This window comes from Esox lucius, chromosome 16, assembly GCF_011004845.1.
Source record: "Esox lucius isolate fEsoLuc1 chromosome 16, fEsoLuc1.pri, whole genome shotgun sequence".
Taxonomy (NCBI): domain Eukaryota; kingdom Metazoa; phylum Chordata; class Actinopteri; order Esociformes; family Esocidae; genus Esox; species Esox lucius.
Window position 1 is genome coordinate 33,284,169 of NC_047584.1, and position 22,236 is coordinate 33,306,404.

At 44.8% G+C, this 22,236-nt stretch overlaps 1 protein-coding gene across 6 annotated transcripts in view; it reads left to right on the plus strand.

The window, feature by feature from the left end:
* Positions 1-21,421, plus strand: part of LOC105016621 (probable phospholipid-transporting ATPase IH) — a 40,107-nt gene extending 18,686 nt beyond the window's left edge. Inside the window, exons 6-31 of one of the 6 annotated variants that reach the window (XM_029113555.2) lie at positions 1,022-1,150; positions 1,275-1,378; positions 1,465-1,515; positions 1,603-1,667; positions 2,026-2,107; positions 2,381-2,531; positions 2,789-2,986; positions 3,226-3,399; positions 3,635-3,801; positions 5,173-5,244; positions 5,677-5,750; positions 5,879-5,982; positions 6,468-6,649; positions 7,093-7,326; positions 7,800-7,977; positions 8,540-8,642; positions 9,959-10,104; positions 10,263-10,322; positions 11,426-11,553; positions 11,710-11,845; positions 12,407-12,430; positions 16,000-16,065; positions 17,046-17,149; positions 17,355-17,520; positions 19,008-19,115; positions 20,868-20,958. In XM_029113555.2, the coding sequence (XP_028969388.1) occupies positions 1,022-1,150; positions 1,275-1,378; positions 1,465-1,515; positions 1,603-1,667; positions 2,026-2,107; positions 2,381-2,531; positions 2,789-2,986; positions 3,226-3,399; positions 3,635-3,801; positions 5,173-5,244; positions 5,677-5,750; positions 5,879-5,982; positions 6,468-6,649; positions 7,093-7,326; positions 7,800-7,977; positions 8,540-8,642; positions 9,959-10,104; positions 10,263-10,322; positions 11,426-11,553; positions 11,710-11,845; positions 12,407-12,430; positions 16,000-16,065; positions 17,046-17,149; positions 17,355-17,520; positions 19,008-19,085 (2,976 nt within the window). In that variant the 3' untranslated portion in view covers positions 19,086-19,115; positions 20,868-20,958. Of the gene's footprint in view, positions 1-1,021; positions 1,151-1,274; positions 1,379-1,464; positions 1,516-1,602; positions 1,668-2,025; positions 2,108-2,380; positions 2,532-2,788; positions 2,987-3,225; positions 3,400-3,634; positions 3,802-5,172; positions 5,245-5,676; positions 5,751-5,878; positions 5,983-6,467; positions 6,650-7,092; positions 7,327-7,799; positions 7,978-8,539; positions 8,643-9,958; positions 10,105-10,262; positions 10,323-11,425; positions 11,554-11,709; positions 11,846-12,406; positions 12,431-15,999; positions 16,066-17,045; positions 17,150-17,354; positions 17,521-19,007; positions 19,116-19,709; positions 19,924-20,867 lie in introns of those variants that run through there. The other 5 variants (XM_029113554.2, XM_029113552.2, XM_029113550.2 and 2 more) reach the window with 5 other exon arrangements.
* The last annotated feature ends 815 nt before the right edge of the window (positions 21,422-22,236 follow it).

Below are 22,236 nucleotides of genomic sequence, written 5' to 3' on the forward strand. Positions count from 1 at the left end.
GCAACAGCTATCATCCCTGATATTCCTCATTCATTTACATGATCGCAACAGCTATCATCCCTGATATTCCTCATTCATTTACATGATCGCAACTGCTATCATCCCTGATATTCCTCATTCATTTACATGATCGCAACAGCTATCATCCCTGATATTCCTCATTCATGTCACGATTAAATCAATTTCTTGTGAGCTTTTATATTAGCAGGTCTCTGTGGAAACGAAACCCTGGGGGTCCGGCTAGTAAACATGTTTCTCTGCTAAGCCACAGCTTCCTGTCGCTAACCTCCAAGAAAGGAGGATAAGTCCTCGTTCAGCACCATCGCCAGACATCCCGTTCTTATTTATCTGGCCCGGTTCAGGGAAAAGGAGATTAAATGTCAATGGGAATAATATACAGGGTGTCCATCATCCTGTTATCTTCTGTAATCTGGACTCATCTCAGAAATGGGTTGTAATAGGATCTTCTTGGCTGTGACTATGGGACAGATTGCAGTGTCCTGACCACACTGCACATACACTGTCCTGACCACACTGCAAAATACAGGGACTAGTTCGCATTTAAAGGCACATCCATCTATGTGTCATAGCTGTGAAAAGCAATGTTAATACACACACACACACTGTGCAAATACACACACACACTGTGCCCCATAGATCAAACAGTGGGGATTATGGGTAGAAACTGAGAGAGTAATATGTTACGCAACAGCTCAATCCCCAGGATAAAAAAAAATACTGGAGTGTGTTTTAACATTGCAAAAGAATGGAATTTATATTGACACAAGCAATATCTATGCATGTATATAGCATACAAAAACATGTTTTTGCGAGTTAAATGTTTTCGTGCTCTGTTTGCATTGAGCCCCACCTTCTATCAATCAGGAAGCACAGCTCCTCTTCCTTTCTATATGACTGGTTGTTGACCCGAGCCAGTGGGTCGCGGTCCATTCAGACCAGGTCGGATATAGTGTGCGAGGACGTGAAGGAGATGACACGGTTGATGTGGTCGCCCTGACAGGTCGGTGACATTGTCATGGTGAGAGAGGACGACACGTTCCCATGTGATCTCATCCTGCTCTCGTCCAGCCGCGACGACGGAACATGCTACGTTACCACCGCCAGCCTGGATGGAGAGTCCAGCCACAAGGTGCAGGTCACACACTCACACACCCAGTTGGGCTCGCACAAGGCCCTGGGCAGCATTCTTCCGGCACACTCTCCTCTCTCTCTAAATCTGCATCTTTTTTAATCTCTGTCTGTTTGTCTGTCAGACATACTATGCTGTCCCAGACACCATGGCCTTTGTAACTGAGCAGGAGGTGGATTCTCTCCATGCAACTATTGAATGTGAACAACCACAGCCTGACCTCTACAAGTGAGTGTCTACCAAAGCTTTTTTGCAGTCGTCTGTCCATCTGTTGAAAATGGCATTCATGTCATGCTTTCTTTTTCACCATACAGATTTGTGGGGCGGATTAACATCTATAAGGAACAGGAAGAGCCGATAGCCAGGTAAGACCACCAGGTTCTACTCTCCTATTTGTTAAATGTCTCAGAGAGAGAATGTCTCTGTATTTATATCTGTCTTCTGTTTTTCAGACCCTTAGGAGCTGAGAACCTTCTTCTCAGAGGAGCCACTCTGAAGAATACAGAACACATTTATGGTACCACACACACATACAACGACACAGTGTTATGTATAAAGAGATAGTAACCCCTGGTACTACACACACACACACACTGACACACAGTGTTTTTTATATAGAGATAGTAACCCCTGGTACCACACACACACACACACCGACACACAGTGTTTTGTATATAGAGATAGTAACCCCTGGTACCACACACACACACACACCGACACACAGTGTTTTGTATATAGAGATAGTAACCCCTGGTACCACCCACACACACCCAGACACACAGTGTTATGTATAAAGAGATAGTAACCCCTGGTACCACACCGACAAACAGTGTTTTGTATATAGAGATAGTAACCCCTGGTTCCTGTGTCTCCAGGTGTAGCTATCTACACAGGGATGGACACCAAGATGGCCCTCAACTACCAGTCCAAATCCCAGAAACGGTCTGCTGTGGAGAAGTAGGAAATCCCCCTATACCTTGTGATCTCACCCGTGTTTAACTACCTACAATTACATGTACATTATTGTCTTTTAGCACGACACCTCTATTGGCGTCCAATAACGATTTATTTGTGTGTGTCTGTGTTTGTGGTGTGTGTGGGAAACACTCTATTGACAGTCTGTTTAATGTGCTTCCCCAGAATCAATTTGCGTTTAGCTCATTTAAAATTCTCCCTCCGTTCCTCTCTTCCTTTTTCCATTCGTCCCTTTCTTTCTCTCCCTCCCTTCAGGTCGATGAATGCCTTCCTCATCGTGTATCTGTGTATGTTGATCGGTAAAGCGCTCATCAACACTGTTCTGAAGTATTCATGGCAGTGGTCCTCCGACCACGACGAGCCCTGGTACAACCAACGGACCGAGATCGACAGGGAACGCCATGTGGTCAGCCCCCTCGCACAACTACGCTACCCACAATGCATGCTGTCACAGATTCTGATGAAGACTGTTGTTTTCAATGTCTACTTTGGGTATCCTTGTCCCTTATCCTTCACCACCCTCAACCACACCTTTATTCCTCTCTCTCCCTCACTCCCTCCCATCTTCACCTCCCTCAACCACACCCTTATCCCTCTCATCTTCACCTCCCTCCCATCTTCACCTCCCTCTCTCCCCCTCCTTGTGGGTCTCATCTCCACCAGGTGATCCGGGCCTTCACAGACTTCCTTGCCTTCATGGTGCTGTTCAACTACATCATCCCCGTCTCCATGTATGTAACTGTGGAGATGCAGAAGTTCCTGGGGTCGTACTTCATTGCGTGGGACACAGATATGTATGATGAGGACCTGGGGCAGGGCGCCCAGGTCAACACCTCTGACCTCAACGAGGAGCTGGGACAGGTACACACTCAATAAATACACACGTGAATAATAAAAATAAAAATCAGAATAAGATCTAAACTTATTCCAAAAATGCATCCTAAAATGGCCCAGAAAATATTATGGGCACCTTATCGAAGTAGTTAGAAATAATTACATTTCCACCTGGTGATTCTCCTTTACTTTGTGGTGAGTTTCACGTGCCTGCAATATGAAAATTCTGAGTTCAATTTTGTGTGTGTGTGTGTGTGTGTGTGCAGGTAGAGTATGTGTTCACAGACAAGACTGGGACATTGACAGAGAACTGTATGGAGTTCATAGAGTGTTGTGTGGACGGACACATCTACATCCCCCACGCCATCTGCAATGGACAGATTCTCAGTGCTGCCTCCAGCATCGACATGATAGACTCCTCACCAGGAGGACAGCGCAGGGTGAGCGAGGGAGGGAGGGAGACAGCGAGGGAGGGAGGGAGACAGGGAGGGAGACAGGGAGGGAGACAGGGAGGGAGGGAGGGTAAACGTATGCCACCATACTTATCAGATACCAACTCCTCACTATTATAATCTATTCCTAATCAGGAAAAGGGAGGACATCTTATTTTTTTGTTTTAGGCTTGTTAAGGTTGATTTATGATGAATGTTTGTGTGTGCGGGTGTGTGTGTCCAGGACCACGAGGACCTGTTCTTCCGGGCGTTGTGTCTCTGTCACACGGTCCAGGTGAAGGAGGAAGAGACTGTGGACGGCATCAAGATGGGTCTCCACCAGGGCAAGCCCACCTCCTTCTACATATCCTCCTCCCCTGACGAGGTGGCGCTGGTTGAGGGCATGAAGAGGTAGCACACAACAGCCTTTGACATGCATTAATTTAAACACCCAGAATGAGGTAGCACACAACAGCCTTTGACATGCATTAATTTAAACACCCAGAATGAGGTAGCGCACAACAGCCTTTGACGTGCATTAATTTAAACAACCAGAATGAGGTAGCGCACAACAGCCTTTGACGCATATTCATTTAAACACCCAGAATGAGGTAGCGCACAACAGCCTTTGACATGCATTAATTTAAACACCCAGAATGAGGTAGCGCACAACAGCCTTTGACGTGCATTAATTTAAACAACCAGAATGAGGTAGCGCACAACAGCCTTTGACGCATATTCATTTAAACACCCAGAATGAGGTAGCGCACAACAGCCTTTGACATGCATTAATTTAAACAACCAGAATGAGGTAGCAGACAACAGCCTTTCATATGCATTAATTTAAACACCCAGAATGAGGTAGCACACAACAGCCTTTGACATGCATTAATTTAAACACCCAGAATGAGGTAGCGCACAACAGCCTTTGACGTGCATTAATTTAAACAACCAGAATGAGGTAGCGCACAACAGCCTTTGACGCATATTCATTTAAACACCCAGAATGAGGTAGCAGACAACAGCCTTTCACATGCATTAATTTAAACACCCAGAATGAGGTAGCAAACAACAGCCTTTCACATGCATTTAAACACCCAGAATGTTCCTTGGGTTTATGGTGTTTCTACCAGTAGACAAGAAGGGAAAATAATACACTTTGTTTGCTAATCCAAGTTTAGTATTTTCAAAGTCTAATTGATCATTAGAAAACCCTTTTGCAATTATGTTAGCGCATTAAAAAAGCAATAGAACTGTCTTTTAGACTAGAGGCCCAATTACAGGCCCAAAATTGCCAGAAACAAATAACTTTCTTCTGATACTCGTCAGTCAATACTTGTTCTGAGAAATGAAGGCAATACCATGTGAGAAATTGCCAAAAAAGTACTGTAAAAAAAGCTGTAATTAGATGAGCGACATCTATATAAATATATACAATACCAGTCAAAAGTATTGAAACACCTGCTCATTCCTTTGTTTTTGCTATTCTCCACATTGTAGAATAATAGTGAAGACATTAAAACTATGAAATAACACACATGGAATCACATAGTAACCAAAGAGTGTTAAACAAATCAAAATAAATGTATATTTTAGATTCATCAAAGTAGCCACCCTATCCCTTGATGACAGCTTTGCATAATCATGGTATTCTCTCAACCAACTTCATGATAACAAGTGACTTTTAGAAATAAAAACTATAATAAACACTCTTTTTGATTCTGTGTCCCTTTTCTCTTTTTCTCTGTCTCTCTCTCTCACCTCTTTCTCCGTCCCTCTCAGGTTGGGCTACACATATCTGAGACTGAAGGACAGTCACATGGAGATTCTGAATAAGGATGATGAGATTGAGAGGTGGGCTTTTACTGACACATTTCACTTCTTAGGATATTTATTTAATCTTAACTATGTAAATAAGACTCTATTTTAGTGGTCTAGCTGGTCCAGTAGACTGGGAATAAAATTCTGTTTTAGTGGTCTAGCTGGTCCAGTAGACTCTGGGAATAAGATTCTATTTTAGTGCTCTAGCTGGTCCATTTTGTGGGAATACGATTCTATTTATTGCTCTAGTTGGTCCATTTTGTGTGAATAAGATTCTATTTTAGTGCTCTAGCTGGTACCGTGCTGTCTTCCTTTCCAGCCCACTGCTATTTCAGGAGGATGGCCAATACAAAGTAAATAGTGAAGAAGGTGGGAAAAGACAGGGGCATTCTTCTGGGAGGCTGGATTTTGGGTTCAGAGAAGATCCAGTTTATTGTGGCTGAATTTCCTCTGTGTGTCTTTCAGGTTCGAGCTGCTTCATGTGCTCAACTTCGACTCTGTCAGAAGGAGAATGAGTGTCATTGTCAGGTCCAGCGCAGGTAACACACACACGCACACACACACACTTACACACACACACACACACACACACACACACACACTTATACCTCATACACACCCAGAGACATTGAGACATGGAGTGATAGTGTGAAACCTGTGTCCTCAGGGGAGAACCTGCTGTTCTGTAAGGGGGCAGACTCCTCCATACTCCCCAGGGTGGTGTCAGGGAAGGTGGAGCAAGTGAGGGCACGGGTGGAGCAGAACGCTGTGGTAAGTCAATACCCACATACACACCCTTTAATGAATAATGTATCACACCCTAACCCCTACCCACAGAAATCATCCCAGGAACACCTGACCCGGGGGTTCTCAGGCCCGGCCCTGTAGGACATATTAGTGTAGCCCCAGACCACCCCCCTAGCCCAGCCCCCCAAGCCCAGCTCCCCCAGCCCCCCCAGGCCAGAGCCCCTGACTCATGGAACTCAATGAAAACAACAGAGACCTGACCCTGACCCTGTTAAATATGCACACTGGAAACCTTCTTGTTTTAGTGTCTTTCTTTAATCAGAGAAGTCTTCAGACAACCAGCGAGTGAAAGTAACAGGTAGAAACAGGAATCACAAGTGTTTTGGCTCTGGGGTTGAATATCCCTGATGCGGTCAACGTTACATGAATACTACGAGTCAGAAAACACTCTGATCGTGTTTCTGTCGCCGCCTTAAACGATTTGTGTCCCCCACTCTGTCCTCTGCCAGGAGGGCCTGCGGACGCTGTGTGTGGCCTACAGAAGCCTGTCCCCGGCGGACTACGAAGAGGCGTGTCATCGTCTGAGCGCCGCCAAACTGGCCCTGCAGGACAGGGATCAGCGTCTGATGCAGGCTTATGACTTCATCGAGAGAGACTTCACTCTGCTGGGGGCAACCGCGGTGGAGGACAGGTATGGGGGGGGACCGGAGACCCATCACAGATTATCTTTTTGAAGACATCTTGATCACTTGATGCTTGACACACCAACCTGGTCCTGTATTCATGGACTATCAGAACCTGGTCCTGTATTCATATCCGTGGACCATCAGAACCTGGACTGACTGATCAGTGTGTTATCTCATCGGCTCCTGACCAGGAGACTTTTGGACTCTCCTCAGTTGGCCCACAACCTCCAGAACTTCTCCTCTGACTAGATTGTCTTAACATTCATTCATGGTGTAGAATCAGTGTGATGTTTTTATTGGGATTTAATGATAGTTTCTCGTAATGGGATACAGCTGTATGTTAACTTCTCCACCTGCTGCTGTGAAACATACTTTTTTCCATCCATCATGTTACTTGTATACTTTGAAATGAGGTGTGTTCTAATAAGCCCTTCCTCTGGTGGTAAAGGCTCCAGGAGAAGGCCGCCGACACCATCGAGTCCCTCCACAAGGCCGGGATGAAGGTGTGGGTCCTGACGGGCGACAAGATGGAGACGGCGGTTGCTACGTGCTACGCCAGCAAGCTATTCCGCCGCTCCACCCAGATACTGGAGCTGACGAAGAAACGCACAGAGGAACAGAGTCTCCATGAAGTCCTGTTTGACCTGAGCCGGACCGTACTCAGAGAACGCTCTGTTTTAGGGTACACAAACTCATACACACACTCATACACACACTCATACACACCCATACACACACTCATATACACACCCATACACACACTCATATACACACTCATATACACACCCATACACACACTCATATACACACCCATACACACCCATACACACACTCATACACTCATACACACACTCATACACACACTCATATACACACCCATACACACACTCATACACTCATACACACACTCATATACACACATTCATATACACACTCATACACACACTCATACACACATTCATATACACACTCATACACACACTCATATACACACTCATACACACACTCATACATGCACTCACTGTGACTGTGGACTGCCAGAGGACTGTAATAATGGGTGGAGCCTCGTGTGTGTTTATGTCCAGGTTGTCTGTGGACTGTCAGACTATAATAATAGGTGGAGCCTTGTGTGTGTGTGTGTGTGTTTATGTCCAGGTTGTCTGTGGACTGTCAGGACTATGGGCTGATCATAGACGGAGCCACACTGTCTGCAGTGCTGAAGCCCGGTCCGGAGAGCTCCGGCTCGGGGAACTACAGGGAAATCTTCCTGGAGATCTGTAGGAACTGTAGTGCCGTGCTCTGCTGTCGGATGGCTCCCCTGCAGAAAGCACAGGTTGGTGTGACGTCACTTCCTGTCTCACACTGAAAACTTTGTATTTTGTCAGTTATTCATTTAGTCTGTCAATCTAGCTAGTTTGTAATCTGTTGGTTAGCCTGGTAAACCATTATGAAAACCATATTGACCTAGTTAGGTCAGTCTATACCCGACTGTTAGGTCAGTCTATACCCGACTGTTAGGTCAGTCTATACCCGACTGTTAGGTCAGTCTATACCCGACTGTTAGGTCAGTCTATACCCGACTGTTAGGTCAGTCTATACCCGACTGTTAGGTCAGTCTATGCCCGACTGTTAGGTCAGTCTATGCCCGACTGTTAGGTCAGTCTATGCCCGACTGTTAGGTCAGTCTATACCTGACTGTTAGGTCAGTCTATACCCGACTGTTAGGTCAGTCTATACCGACTGTTAGGTCAGTCTATACCCGACTGTTAGGTCAGTCTATACCCGACTGTTAGGTCAGTCTATACCCGACTGTTAGGTCAGTCTATACCCAACTGTTAGGTCAGTCTATACCCGACTGTCCTGTGTTGAATGAGCAGTGGCTGTTGTCTGTTCAGATTGTAAAGCTGATCAAGGCATCTAAGGAACATCCCATCACTCTGGCCATCGGAGACGGAGCCAACGATGTCAGCATGATCCTTGAGGCCCACGTCGGAATCGGTAAGCCCAACAAAATATATGTTGTTGGGGTGTCGAACCTGGATACAGTTGTGCTCACAAGATTGATAAGGATATAAAAAGGTGTCCAAAGCCTTTGCAAATGCCAGTCAGTACTGTTCAATCACTTGTGGAAAATTGTGGAAAATTCGGGGTTCTCTTGATACCAAGCCAAGGTCAGGTAGACCAAGAAAGATTTCAGCCAAAACTTCCAGAAGAATTGTTCGGGATACAAAGAAAAACCCACAGGTAACCTCAGGAGAAATACAGACTGCTCTGGAAAAAGACGTTGTGGTCATTTCAAGGAGCATAATATGACGAAACATGAACAAAAATGAGCTGCATGGTCGAGTTGCCAGAACGAAACCTTTACTACGCCAATGCCACAAAAATGCCTGGTTACAAAATGCCTGACAACACCTTGACACGCCTCACAGCTTCTGGCACACTGTATTTGGAGTGACGAGACCAAAATGGAGCTTTATGGTCACAACCATAAGCACTATGTTTGGAGAGGGGTCAACAAGGCCTGTAGTGAACAGAATACCATCCCCACTGTGAAGCATGGTGGTGGCTCACTGATGTTTTGGGGGTGTGTGAGCTCTAAAGGCACAGGGAATCTTGTGAACATTTATGGCAAGATGAATGCAGCCATGTTATCAGAAAATGCTGGCAGACAATTTGCATTATTCTGCACGAAAGCTCTTGGGACGCTCTTGGACTTTCCAGCACGACAATGACCCCAAGGACAAGGCCAAATTGACCCTCCAGTGGTTACAGCAGAAAAAGGTGAAGGTTCTGGAGTGGCCATCACAGTCTCCTGACCTGAATATCATCAAGCCACTCTGAGGAGATCTGAAACATTCGGTTCATGCAAGACGACCGAAGACTTTGCATGATCTGGAGGCATTTTGCCAAGACGAATGGGCAGCTATACCACCTGCAAGAACTCCTGCCAGAAATTATTACAAAAGACTCCATGCTGTCATTGATGCTAAAGGGGGTAATACACAGTATTAAGAACTAAGTGTATGCAGACTTTTGAACTGGGGTCAGTTCATTTTTTTCATTGTTGCCATGTTTTGTTTTATGATTGTGCCATTCTGTTATGATCTACAGTTGAATGTGAATCCCATAAGAAATAAAAGACGTGTTTTGCCTGCTCTCTCATGTTTCCCTCACAAATGGTTGATATATTACCAAATCTTCAAGGGGATGCAAACTTTTGAGCACAACTGTATTTCACTAAGACTCCTTAGTGTCCTTGCTTACTTCCATCCATCCATCCGTCTATCAACCAATCCTCTTGCTTCTCTCAGGCATTATGGGTAAGGAGGGGCGTCAGGCGGCGAGGAACAGTGACTACGCCATCCCAAAGTTCAAACACCTGAAGAAAATGCTACTGGTCCATGGTCACTTCTACTATATCCGCATAGCTGAGCTGGTTCAGTACTTCTTCTACAAGGTGAAACATTTGTACTGTTCTGGTAACTTTACCTGAAACACATTTTGATGTCTAATATGGAATAACAACATTGGACTCAACACAGCCTTTCTCAGTCAGCCTTTGAAGGAATAATAATGTTTAATTATTTCCTTCTCACCTGGTTTCTCCTCCTCCAGAATGTGTGCTTCATATTCCCTCAGTTTCTTTACCAGTTCTACTGTGGCTTCTCTCAGCAGGTAGGTTCTCAGAGTAATTCAGAATAACGGTTGCTTTGACAATTGCTTTGTACTTGTTTGTTCATGTGGGGTCTGTATATCTGTCTGACTGTGGTTTGGTCGTGTGGGCTCTGTATCTGTCTGACTGTTGTCTGTTTGGTCATGTGGGGTCTGTATCTATCTGACTGTTGTTTGGTCATGTGGGGTCTGTATCTATCTGACTGTTGTTTGGTCATGTGGGGTCTGTATCTGTCTGACTGTTGTTTGGTCATGTGTGGTCTGTATCTGTCTGACTGTTGTCTGTTTGTTCATGTGGGGTCTGTATCTGTCTGACTGTTGTTTGGTCATGTGGGGTCTGTATCTGTCTGACTGTTGTTTGGTCATGTGGGGTCTGTATCTGTCTGACTGTTGTTTGGTCATGTGGGGTCTGTGTCTATCTGACTGTTGTCTGTTTGGTCATGTGGGCTCTGTATCTGTCTGACTGTTGTTTGGTCATGTGGGGTCTGTATCTGTCTGACTGTTGTTTGGTCATGTGGGGTCTATATCTGTCTGACTGTTGTTTGGTCATGTGGGGTCTGTGTCTATCTGACTGTTGTCTGTTTGGTCATGTGGGCTCTGTATCTGTCTGACTGTTGTCTGTTTGGTCATGTGGGGTCTGTATCTGTCTGACTGTTGTTTGGTCATGTGGGGTCTATATCTGTCTGACTGTTGTTTGGTCATGTGGGGTCTGTGTCTATCTGACTGTTGTCTGTTTGGTCATGTGGGCTCTGTATCTGTCTGACTGTTGTCTGTTTGATCATGTGGGGTCTGTATCTGTCTGACTGCTGTCTGTTTGGTCATGTGGGGTCTGTATCTATCTGGCTGTTGTCTGTTTGGTCATGTGGGGTCTGTATCTATCTGGCTGTTGTCTGTTTGGTCATGTGGGGTCTGTATCTATCTGACTGTTGTCTGTTTGGTCATGTGGGGTCTGTATCTGTCTGACTGCTGTCTGTTTGGTCATGTGGGGTCTGTATCTATCTGGCTGTTGTCTGTTTGGTCATGTGGGGTCTGTATCTATCTGACTGTTGTCTGTTTGGTCATGTGGGGTCTGTATCTTTTCTCCTCCTCTGTGTGTCATTCTGCAGCCTCTGTACGACACAGCCTACCTGACGCTGTACAACATCAGCTTCACCTCGCTGCCTATTCTCATATACAGCCTGATAGAGAAACATGTCAGTGTGGAGACACTGAAGAGAGATCCCAGTCTGTACAGGTCGGAGCCACAACCTGCCACAGCCTGCGCTTCACAGATGTTTATTAAATCATAATATACGAACAATTATTCATTTCACCCGCATTTGACACCACCATCTCTCTCTGTTTCTCACTCTCCACCCATTTTTCTGTTTTTTTGGCCCCATTTCTCCAGGGACGTAGCTAAGAACTCTCTTCTGTGCTGGCCCGTGTTCCTCTACTGGACGTGCCTGGGCTTGTTTGACGCCTGCATCTTCTTCTTCGGTGCCTACTTCCTGTTCGACAACACCACCTTCACCAGCAATGGACAGGTGAGCCCTTATGCCAACATCTCCGTGGTAACTGCAACAGCTACGTTACTGAGGGTCAGTTGACTAGTTGCCCCCTCGCCACAGATCTGAGATCCCATGACCCGACATGACTGTATCATGATCATTGACAGTGAGCTGGAGAAAACAGCACCACGAGCGGCTCTGGGCCAAAGCATGGCACAATGTGTTGAACGGGTGGCCATCTGTCTCATAGTGGGTTTTTAGAGCACTTCTCCATTTCCATGTGTTTGTCACATAAAACCAGAGAATCACAGGGGAAACACTCAGTGGTCAGGTTCTGCTTGTCTGTCGGTAAGTCATGATGAAGTTGTGGTTCAGTTTTGTTCATGGCTTTGTTCAGGATTTCATTCATATAGACGACACTGTAGCATCTTTCTCTGTACGGTTGATTCATGTCATGTGAACTGTTTTATCTTGCGGTTGGTCCTGTTTTCTCTCTTTAAGTTGGAATTCATTTACTCTTTGTCCTGATTCTTTTCTCTCTTCTTCTTCCTCCGTTCTACCTGTTCTCTATATTTTGCTTTTCTTCCTGTTCCTCAGCTTATGACCACCAACACGCAGATGGTAAGCCTCTCTCTCTCCCTCTCTCCCTCTCTCTCTCTCTCCCTCTCTCTCCCTCTCTCTCTCTCTCCCCCCCCCTCTCTCTCTCTCTCTCTCTCTCTGTCTTCTTACTCTCTCTCCATCGTGTTCTTTTAGTTTCTGTTGGTTTTTAGTTGAGTTTAGCTTTGAGTTTTACCGCTTCAACCTGAAACATCAACTCCCCATCAATCCGTCCGCCATTCGCCCCCATTACGCATGTAGTTGTTAGTTCCATGTCTGATATCTACCCAACCCCAAACTTGACTTTTATCCAAACCAACACCTAACCTCTACCCAACCCAAAACCTGGCGTCTACCCAACCCAACAACTAGCTTCTACCCAACCCAACAACTAACCTCTACCCAACCCAAAACCTGGCTTCTACCCAACCCAACAACTAACCTCTACTCAACCCAAAACCTGGCTTCTACCCAACCCAAGAACTAACCTCTAAACAACCCAAAACCTGGCTTCTATCCAACCCAACACCTAACCTCTACCCACCCCAAAACCTGGTTTCTACCCAACCCAACATCTGACTTTTACCCAACCCCACATCTGACCTCTACCCAACACCTGACCTCTACCCAACACCTGACCTCTACCCAACCCAACACCTGACCTCTACTCGACCCAAAACCTGATCTCTCCAGATACTATCCTAAGCTACTGTGTATGCACTAGCCTTTCCCCACATCCTCCTTCTGTCCTGGTAGTAGATATAATAGAACCTGTGTGTATTTGTGTGAGTTTGTGAGCGGATGTGTGTCTGTACAGTAGTACCATGACTATGCATTATGTCAGTGGCCTGCTGAGGTGATAACCAGGGTGCATTGTAGATGCACTGTTTCGGAGGAGTGCTTCTTTACCCAAATTATGACGTTATTAAAGGTTTGTAAAAGGCTGTCAAGGTCCTTGTCTATGGGCATGATTATGTTGGTTAGGCAAATGGGTTGTCTGTGATTATGAAACACTTCCCTCTATCTCTATATCACTCTCTCTGTCCATCTCTCCATCTCTATCACTGTCTCAGCCTGTATCTCTCACTCCCATTCATCTCTGTTGTGTAATTAGGTTAAGTAGGGGATGCTTCTTTTCATAGAAGACAGCAACAGGGATTCTGACACCTTCTCAGTTATAATGAAACATCCCTTTTTTCCTTCTTTCTCGATCTCTCTCTCCTCTGTCTCTCCCTGCCTCCATTTCTTTCTTAGTCTTTCTCTCCATCACTCTCAATCACTCCCTTCATGTCTTTCAATCTCTTTATCTCAACAGTCTCTTTCTCCATCCCTCCTTTTGCTCTCCATCTCTCCTTCCATGTTTACAGATGACCTCTTTCTCTCGTTCACATCTACCTGTTGCACCATTGCCAGTCTTCTATAAGGACATGCAGAATAGGAGATCCATATGTAAACATTCACAGAATAGGAGATCCATATGTAAACATTCACAGAATAGGAGATCCATATGTAAACATTCACAGAATAGGAGATCCATATGTAAACATTCACAGAATAGGAGATCCATATGTAAACATTCACAGAATAGGAGATCCATATGTAAACATTCACAGAATAGGAGATCCATATGTAAACATTAACAGAATAGGAGATCCATATGTAAACATTCACAGAATAGGAGATCCATGTGTAAACATTCACAGAATAGGAGATCCATATGTAAACATTCACAGAATAGGAGATCCATATGTAAACATTCACAGAATAGGAGATCCATATGTAAACATTCACAGAATAGGAGATCCATATGTAGACATTCACAGAATAGGAGATCCATATGTAAACATTCACAGGATAGGAGATCCATATGTAAACATTCACAGAATAAGAGATCCATATGTAAACATTCACAGAATAGGAGATCCATGTGTAAACATTCACAGAATAGGAGATCCATGTGTAAACATTCACAGAATAGGAGATCCATATGTAAACATTCACAGAATAGGAGATCCATATGTAAACATTCACAGAATAGGAGATCCATATGTAAACACTCACAGAATAGGAGATCCATATGTAAACACTCACAGAATAGGAGATCCATATGTAAACACTCACAGAATAGGAGATCCATATGTAAACATTCACAGAATAGGAGATCCATATGTAAACATTCACAGAATAGGAGATCCATATGTAAACATTCACAGAATAGGAGATCCATATGTAAACATTCACAGAATAGGAGATCCATATGTAAACATTCACAGAATAGGAGATCCATATGTAAACATTCACAGAATAGGAGATCCATATGTAAACATTCACAGAATAGGAGATCCATATGTAGACATTCACAGAATAGGAGATCCATATGTAAACATTCACAGAATAGGAGATCCATATGTAAACATTCACAGAATAAGAGATCCATATGTAAACATTCACAGAATAGGAGATCCATGTGTAAACATTCACAGAATAGGAGATCCATGTGTAAACATTCACAGAATAGGAGATCCATATGTAAACATTCACAGAATAGGAGATCCATATGTAAACATTCACAGAATAGGAGATCCATATGTAAACATTCACAGAATAGGAGATCCATATGTAAACACTCACAGAATAGGAGATCCATATGTAAACACTCACAGAATAGGAGATCCATATGTAAACATTCACAGAATAGGAGATCCATATGTAAACATTCACAGAATAGGAGATCCATATGTAAACATTCTTATGTTGCATAACAATGTTTCTAGTTCAATAGTTCAATAGTTATTCATCAGCATTTGCATAAAATGAAATCCACAGATAAAATAAAATAATTGACTGACAGCTGACATAAGCGTGACATAAAGGTGAATTGGACATTTCTTGGTATAGCATCAACAGGTTTTAAGAGTTTTCATGCAGTAGTTAGTTAGCGATTTATTCAGCTTCAGTGAAGGGCAACGCCAAGATCAGGGAAATTAAAGAACAAGGGAACGAAGATTAAATGAACAGCAGGTGCTTCTGTCCAGGTGTAGATTTACCTTCCCCTCAGGCTTCAGGTCAGATATAGAAATACTGGACAGGCCCTGTTACCTATTGTTTTGGCTACCATTACTAGAAGACATGATCTGTGTGACTTTGAACTGGGGTGAAATATTGGGCCACATTTGGCAGAAGCATCAGTGAGTATGGGTATGCCTAGCCATCTAGGTCCCCAGATCTCAACTAACCAGAGGTCCTGGAACAGTGTCTGAAACAGTGTCTTAACCACCAAAAAATGCACCCCTCCAATGGGATTGCAGACACAGAATCCATACAGACATTAAACTTGTTCTGGCAGGTTGTCGTGGTGGAACGCCTGGTTTTATTTGGCTGCATATTCATCTGTGGTTTCCACAGATGACAGCTTGGCAACAGATTTAAATAATGTTATTTTGTGAAAACGTCTGGAAAAATAATCAATAAGGAAGGAAAGTTAACTCAAATGAATACTGAGAACCATGCTTGTCTCAATGGCCTGATGCTCTTAGCTACATGATGGATGAAATGCAGCGAGTTGATGATGATGATGACTTTTGTCTTTCCAGATGTTTGGGAACTGGACCTTTGGCACCCTCATCTTCACTGTGTTGGTGTTCACAGTCACACTCAAGGTGTGTGTGTGGGGGGGGGGGGGGGGGGGGGGTGTTCAATCTCATGCAACTTCATAAAATGTCAAGTTTTTGCACATGCACAACTACCATTGTCTAGCCAGAAAACGAACGATCCCGTGGTTGTGGCGTTTCTACGTTTGATTCTAATAAAATTTCGCTAATTATTATTTTAATAAAGAGCATGATAAGTAGAATCCTGCACCGTGGAAATGAAAGCTCATCTGTTCTTGTTGACAGCGCTTCATTGGCACTGCCCCAGCTGTGTTCAAGTAATGTAATGTAGGTCACCAAACTGCTTTCTTGTTTTCTGTGGCAAAATGTCCTACATCTCAAACGTATCAGTCTCCATAGAGTCCCATCTAATCAACGCGTCATGGAAATGATCTCAGCCCTTCAGGCTTGAAAGCAAAAGCTAACACGATGTCTGGCAAAATCGGAATGATGTTTGCACAGCCTACATCGGAAACATAAACAGAATTATGACATAATTTGGACCCATTTGTTATTTCTTGAAAATTGTGGCTATAGCAGATTTTAGGAGCCTAGGCTACATGTATCAAAGACCACACATTTTTGTTTCACTAGAAGCGAAGGGATAAATATTCAAGGACAATTTCACATTTTAATTTTATTTTCCAGACCTACATTTTTGTATGTTCTGACGTGATTAAATCATTTAATTGGACTGCAATGTTGATAATTTTTTCTCTATGTCTATTTGTAATAGGCAGTAAGAATCCCGCCAAAATACTTAAACAATGTAGCTCCTAAATGTATATACATGCACCTAGTTTCTTCAGCTTAGTAGCTCACAAAATGCCAGCGCAGAGCCCTGGGTGTCTGGGTAGGCTGAGGTGTCTGTGCATATTTAGTCCGATAACTGATTCATCTGCTCATTGGCCATTACAGCTGGAAGCACTGTGAGCGTGGTAATTGATTGGCTGATTGATGAATTGATATTGAGTTTGTGTGTGTTACAGCTGGCCCTGGATACTCACCTCTGGACGTGGATCAACCACTTTGTCATCTGGGGCTCCCTGCTCTTCTACGTCATCTTCTCACTGCTCTGGGGAGGGATCATCTGGTAATCCTAGCATTCTGATTGGCTCTTGCTCTCTCACTCTGGCGGCGGATTTGTCCACCCCTTCTCATTCTCACAGCTGATTGGTTTTTACCCTGTCACCCTGACAGCTGATTGGTTCTTACTTTGTAAACAGGATGTACGTCTTCGCGTTTATCTACTAAGCGTGCAGATGTAGAGTAACCAGAAGGTACATGTCTCCTGCCAGGCCTTTCCTGAACTACCAGCGAATGTACTACGTGTTCATGCAGATGTTGTCCAGTGGCCCAGCCTGGCTCGGCATCATCCTGCTCATCACGCTCAGCCTGCTGCCCGACGTGGTCAAGAAGGTCCTCTGCAGAACCATGTGTCCCACTGCCACGGAGCGTGCACAGGTAGGACCGCTGCCAGACCGCATCTGAGGACAAGCCACTGCATCAGAGAATGGAAGCGATGTTTTTCAGTCCTCATGTACACATGTCCGGTGCATTTGGGCCTCAGACATTTCTTTGGAAGAGGTTAGAGGTCTCAATGTTCCGCTAGGACAGTTAGACTTGGTTTACATTATAATTCCAGATGGTCATGCAGTAGCAGTTATTCTCTCATTACCTCAGTAACTCAACTCTGATAACACTGCTAGCCGGTAGATAGCCAGCTATCTTTACCTCACAGTGGGCAAACCTTCTTTACCTCACAGTGGGCAAACCTTCTTTACCTCACAGTGGGCAAACCTTCTTTACCTCACAGTGGGCAAACCTTCTTTACCTCACAGTGGGCAAACCTTCTTTACCTCACAGTGGGCAAACCTTCTTTACCTCACAGTGGGCCTTATCTAGAATTAGAGTATTTTTCAACCAAATAGAGTACATGTTTCAAACAAATAGAGTACATGTTTCAAACAAATCTCACCAATTACTTCTTTTAGGATACATATAAAGGCTTGTCTGTAAAATCCCATTAAACCGACTCTCAGCTGCCCCTCACATTACAAGTCATGGTACTAAATCTGTTCTAAACCTGAATGCTGGCTTAAAGCCATGGTATACGAGTCTCAAGGTTTGTGGTATGCCGACAATACACCACAGCTTGGGAATATTCTCATATTGACCATATATTATTCCCTCTTGTGTCTAATTACTTAAATAATGAATTAACTGTGTGTTAACCCCCACGGTATTGCTAAAATTACCCCCCCCCCCCACACACACACTTTCAACATCTACTATGACTACTTCCTGTTACTGCTTAGCTGAGCTCACTGCTTCCTGTGATGTAACCACTGAATTTCAAATCAACCCTTATGTTTGCCCATGCAGTCATTCCTGTAGGTCTGACACAAATACATAAGCTTCACCTTATCAGAAGGCAAGGTGAAGCAGGTCTTGTATTGCTTTGTCTGTCCTGTGTGTTCAGATCTACATTTGGGATTCAGGAAAATAGATCTGTATCTAATTCTGACTGATTTCTTTCTGCTTCTCTCTGCCCTCTGCTTTGCTTCCTTATCCAACCCAACAACCCTTTGCTGTCTCGCATCCCTCCCTCAACATTCCTTCTCCCTCCTCATCCCTCCTCAACACTTCCTCTCTCCATCCTCATCCCTCCCTCAACATTCTGTCTCCCTCATACCCCCATCTCCCTCCTCATCCCTCCCTCAACATTCTGTCTCCCTTTTCATCCCTCCCTCAACATTCCGTCTCCCTCTTCATCCCTTCCTCAACATTCCGCCTCCCTCTCTCCTCCCTCCCTCAACACTCCATCTCCCTCCTAATTCCTTCTTCAACACTTCGTCTCCCACGACCCTCCCTCAACCCTCTCTCTTTCCCTCCACCACTCCTCTTCCTGTAACCTCTGAACTCTAACTCTGTCTCTGTGGCGACGGCAGTCCAATCACCCGTGCCTTAACGTGGAGCCGTCCACCATCTTCATGCTTTCTCAGTCTGACAGTGGATTGAGTTTCTGATTGGCCAAGAGACACAAGCAGGAGACGGAGGTGAATCCTTTTTAACCCACTTCCTGTTTCTTAGGGGCGTGTCCCAACGTCAGTTTCACCATCAATGTTCCACAGTCATACAGTCACATGTTCCACAATCAACTTTCCAACATAATTTTCAAAATAGCATTTCCCACCAGGGCTGTCTGTCATCCTCCATGACATCCATTTCTATTTAAAACCATTACATTCCATTTCAAGGGATGTTATTATTCTGTCAGTGAAGGGAAGTTAAAGGGATGTTATTATTCTGTCAGTGAAGGGAAGTTAAAGGGGTGTTATTATTCTGTCTGTCAGCCAAGGGAAGTTAAAGGGATGTTATTATTCTGTCAGTGAAGGGAAGTTAAAGGGATGTTATTATTCTGTCTGTCAGTGAAGGGAAGTTAAAAGGATGTTATTATTCTGTGAGTGAAGGGAAGTTAAAGGGATGTTATTATTCTGTCTGTCAGTGAAGGGAAGTTAAAGGGATGTGATCCACTGGTGGCAGCAAGGCTTATGTGGATTTATGAGCTGGGTCGTCACATTGGCTTACTGCATGGCTTATGTTTGGAAACTCCTCCTGGCTCCCTCCTCACCCTTAACATGTGCCCACAGAGGGTGAGGGCTGATGGGGTGAGTGAAAGGAGTGTGTCCCCGGGCCCCAGTCCTGTTGCTGGAGGTGGAAGCGATGAGAGGGACATGCTCTGCCCTGCCAGAACCAGTGAGGACAGCGGAGGAGGGGTCAGGACCTATGACTCCATGTCATCACACAACCCTAACTCCCTGCTCAACATAGACCACGCCCCCTTAGAGGGCTAGGGTTGCCACGGTAACTGAATGCCAAGGGCCTCCTATAGTCTGGGAGGGGGGATTAAGGCTTCCTGAGCCTGTACTTTCTTGAACTTTTTAAGGCTATGGGGGGCATCTGCTGGGTCAGGGTGTCCTGGGGTAGTTAATCTACAGGGTCAGGGTGTCCTGGGGTAGTTAATCTACAGGGTCAGGGTGTCCTGGGGTAGTTAATCTACAGGGTCAGGGTGTCCTGGGGTAGTTAATCTGCTGGGTCAGGGTGTCCTGGGGTAGTTAATCTGCTGGGTCAGGGTGTCCTGGGGTAGTTAATCTACAGGGTCAGGGTGTCCTGGGGTAGTTTATCTACAGGGTCAGGGTCTCTTGCTTGGGGTGGTGCAGTACTGTACATTTCCTGGGAATGTGGGAGGTGTTGTCTGTCTGTCTGTCTGTCTGTCCTTCTTCCTGCTGAGTGCTGCTCTAAAGTGGATGAGTTTAGATCTCTCACATGCTCTAAAGTGGATGAGTTTAGATCTCTCACATGCTCTAAAGTGGATGAGTTTAGATCTCTCACATGCTCTAAAGTGGATGAGTTTAGATCTCTCACATGCTCTAAAGTGGATGAGTTTAGATCTCTCACATGTTGTCCATTCAAACCCAAGTGTCCTAGTCAACACTGTGTGCATTTGGAATCTTAAATATAGAGTTGTAGTAGTAGCAACAGTACTAGGAACCGTTTAAATTCTATCCTGAACATGCAAAACCTTCCAGATCCATAATCTGAAAAGGAGACAATAGCGAAAAGTAAATGTACACATGAGATTGAAAACCCCCTACAGGCCACGTCCTGTTCTGTGACAAACTGAAGACCTCTGATGTTGCAGTGTGGTACAGCATGTGTTTGAATCTCATTGTTGCTGTATGTGAATTCAACGAGGAAAAAGACAGTGTATTTTCAATTCATACTTCCCCTATCGTTCCTTCCTCCAGGATGTTGAGAAGCCGTCACAGGGCAGCGTGCCGGGGTTGACCCCCGCGTCCTCTCACCCCTCTGGACAACAGAGAAGCACCGACACCACCCACCTTCACCTCTGGGTTACAGAGCCCCTCCCACTCCACAGGACCGAACCCATCCCCCAGAAACTGCTATTGGCCCATGGGGCTGATGTGGGCAGGGCAGACCTCCATATCTTCAGCCTCCAGAAACTCTGCCTCTCTGGTTCTGGGTTTGCCTGCTACGCAGCGGAGCCAGAGACCTCTGTGTGATACACACACACACACACACAGACAGACTAATTTGACATAAACCTACAATCTACCATGGATGTCAAAGGAAGTGTGTTCCTGCTTAAACAATGAATACAGACACACACATTCTGTAAAACATGAAACATCCCAGTTCTTCATGTTCACTCTGACTGGCCATTGGTCTCATCGCGGTTGTATTTCACCCAGGTCCTCATCTTAGTCCTCTCCTCTGCCTCATCTTAGTCCTCTCCTCTGCCTCATCTTACTCCTCTCCTCTGCCTCATCTTAGTCCTCTCCTCTGCCTCATCTTACTCCTCTCCTCTGCCTCATCTTAGTCCTCTCCTCTGCCTCATCTTACTCCTCTCCTCTGCCTCATCTTAGTCCTCTCCTCTGCCTCATCTTAATCCTCTCCTCTGCAAAGGGAGAGTTTTAGTCCTGTCCTCTGACTCTCTTAGTCTGCTCTTCTGCCTCCCTTTGTTATCTGCTCTGCTTATCCTTCTCTGACACCAGAAGTTGTACAGGAAAACCCCGGCTGAACAGAAGTTAATGAATGTCTTCAACAATGGGAAGATTTTCTGTTTTCGATTTTATTTTTCTGTGTTGCCTTTTTTGTGTGTATTTTTGTTTACTTTTTTATCTGTCACTCCATTCTGTGGGGTGGGAGGGGTCAATGGGTTGGGAGGGGTCAATGGGGTGGGAGGGATCTGTGGGGTAGGAGGGGTCAATGGGTTGGTAGGGTGTATTAGTTAGAGGGGTTTAGGGGTCAGTTTGGGAATTTGCATAGAGAACATATGAGGGACGTAGACTAGTAGTCCCTCTGCCTTAATCTCTCTTCTCCAGCCAGAGACACACCTCTTGGTTTGACTCGTTCAGTGGGATCTTGTCTGTCATATTGCTCAGTGTGGGATCTTGTCTGTTTGTGTCTCTCCATATTGCCTCACCATTTTCATCTGTTTTTTCTTTCTCTCCGTCATTTATATGTCACTTTTCTAGCAAGGACCTTCAGTATAAACACCCTGAATAGCAGAACTGTCCTTTATTAGGCCCAATCAACTCACCCACGCCACCCAGTGGTCATGCCATGCAATAGCACCCAGTTAGGATCCGACTG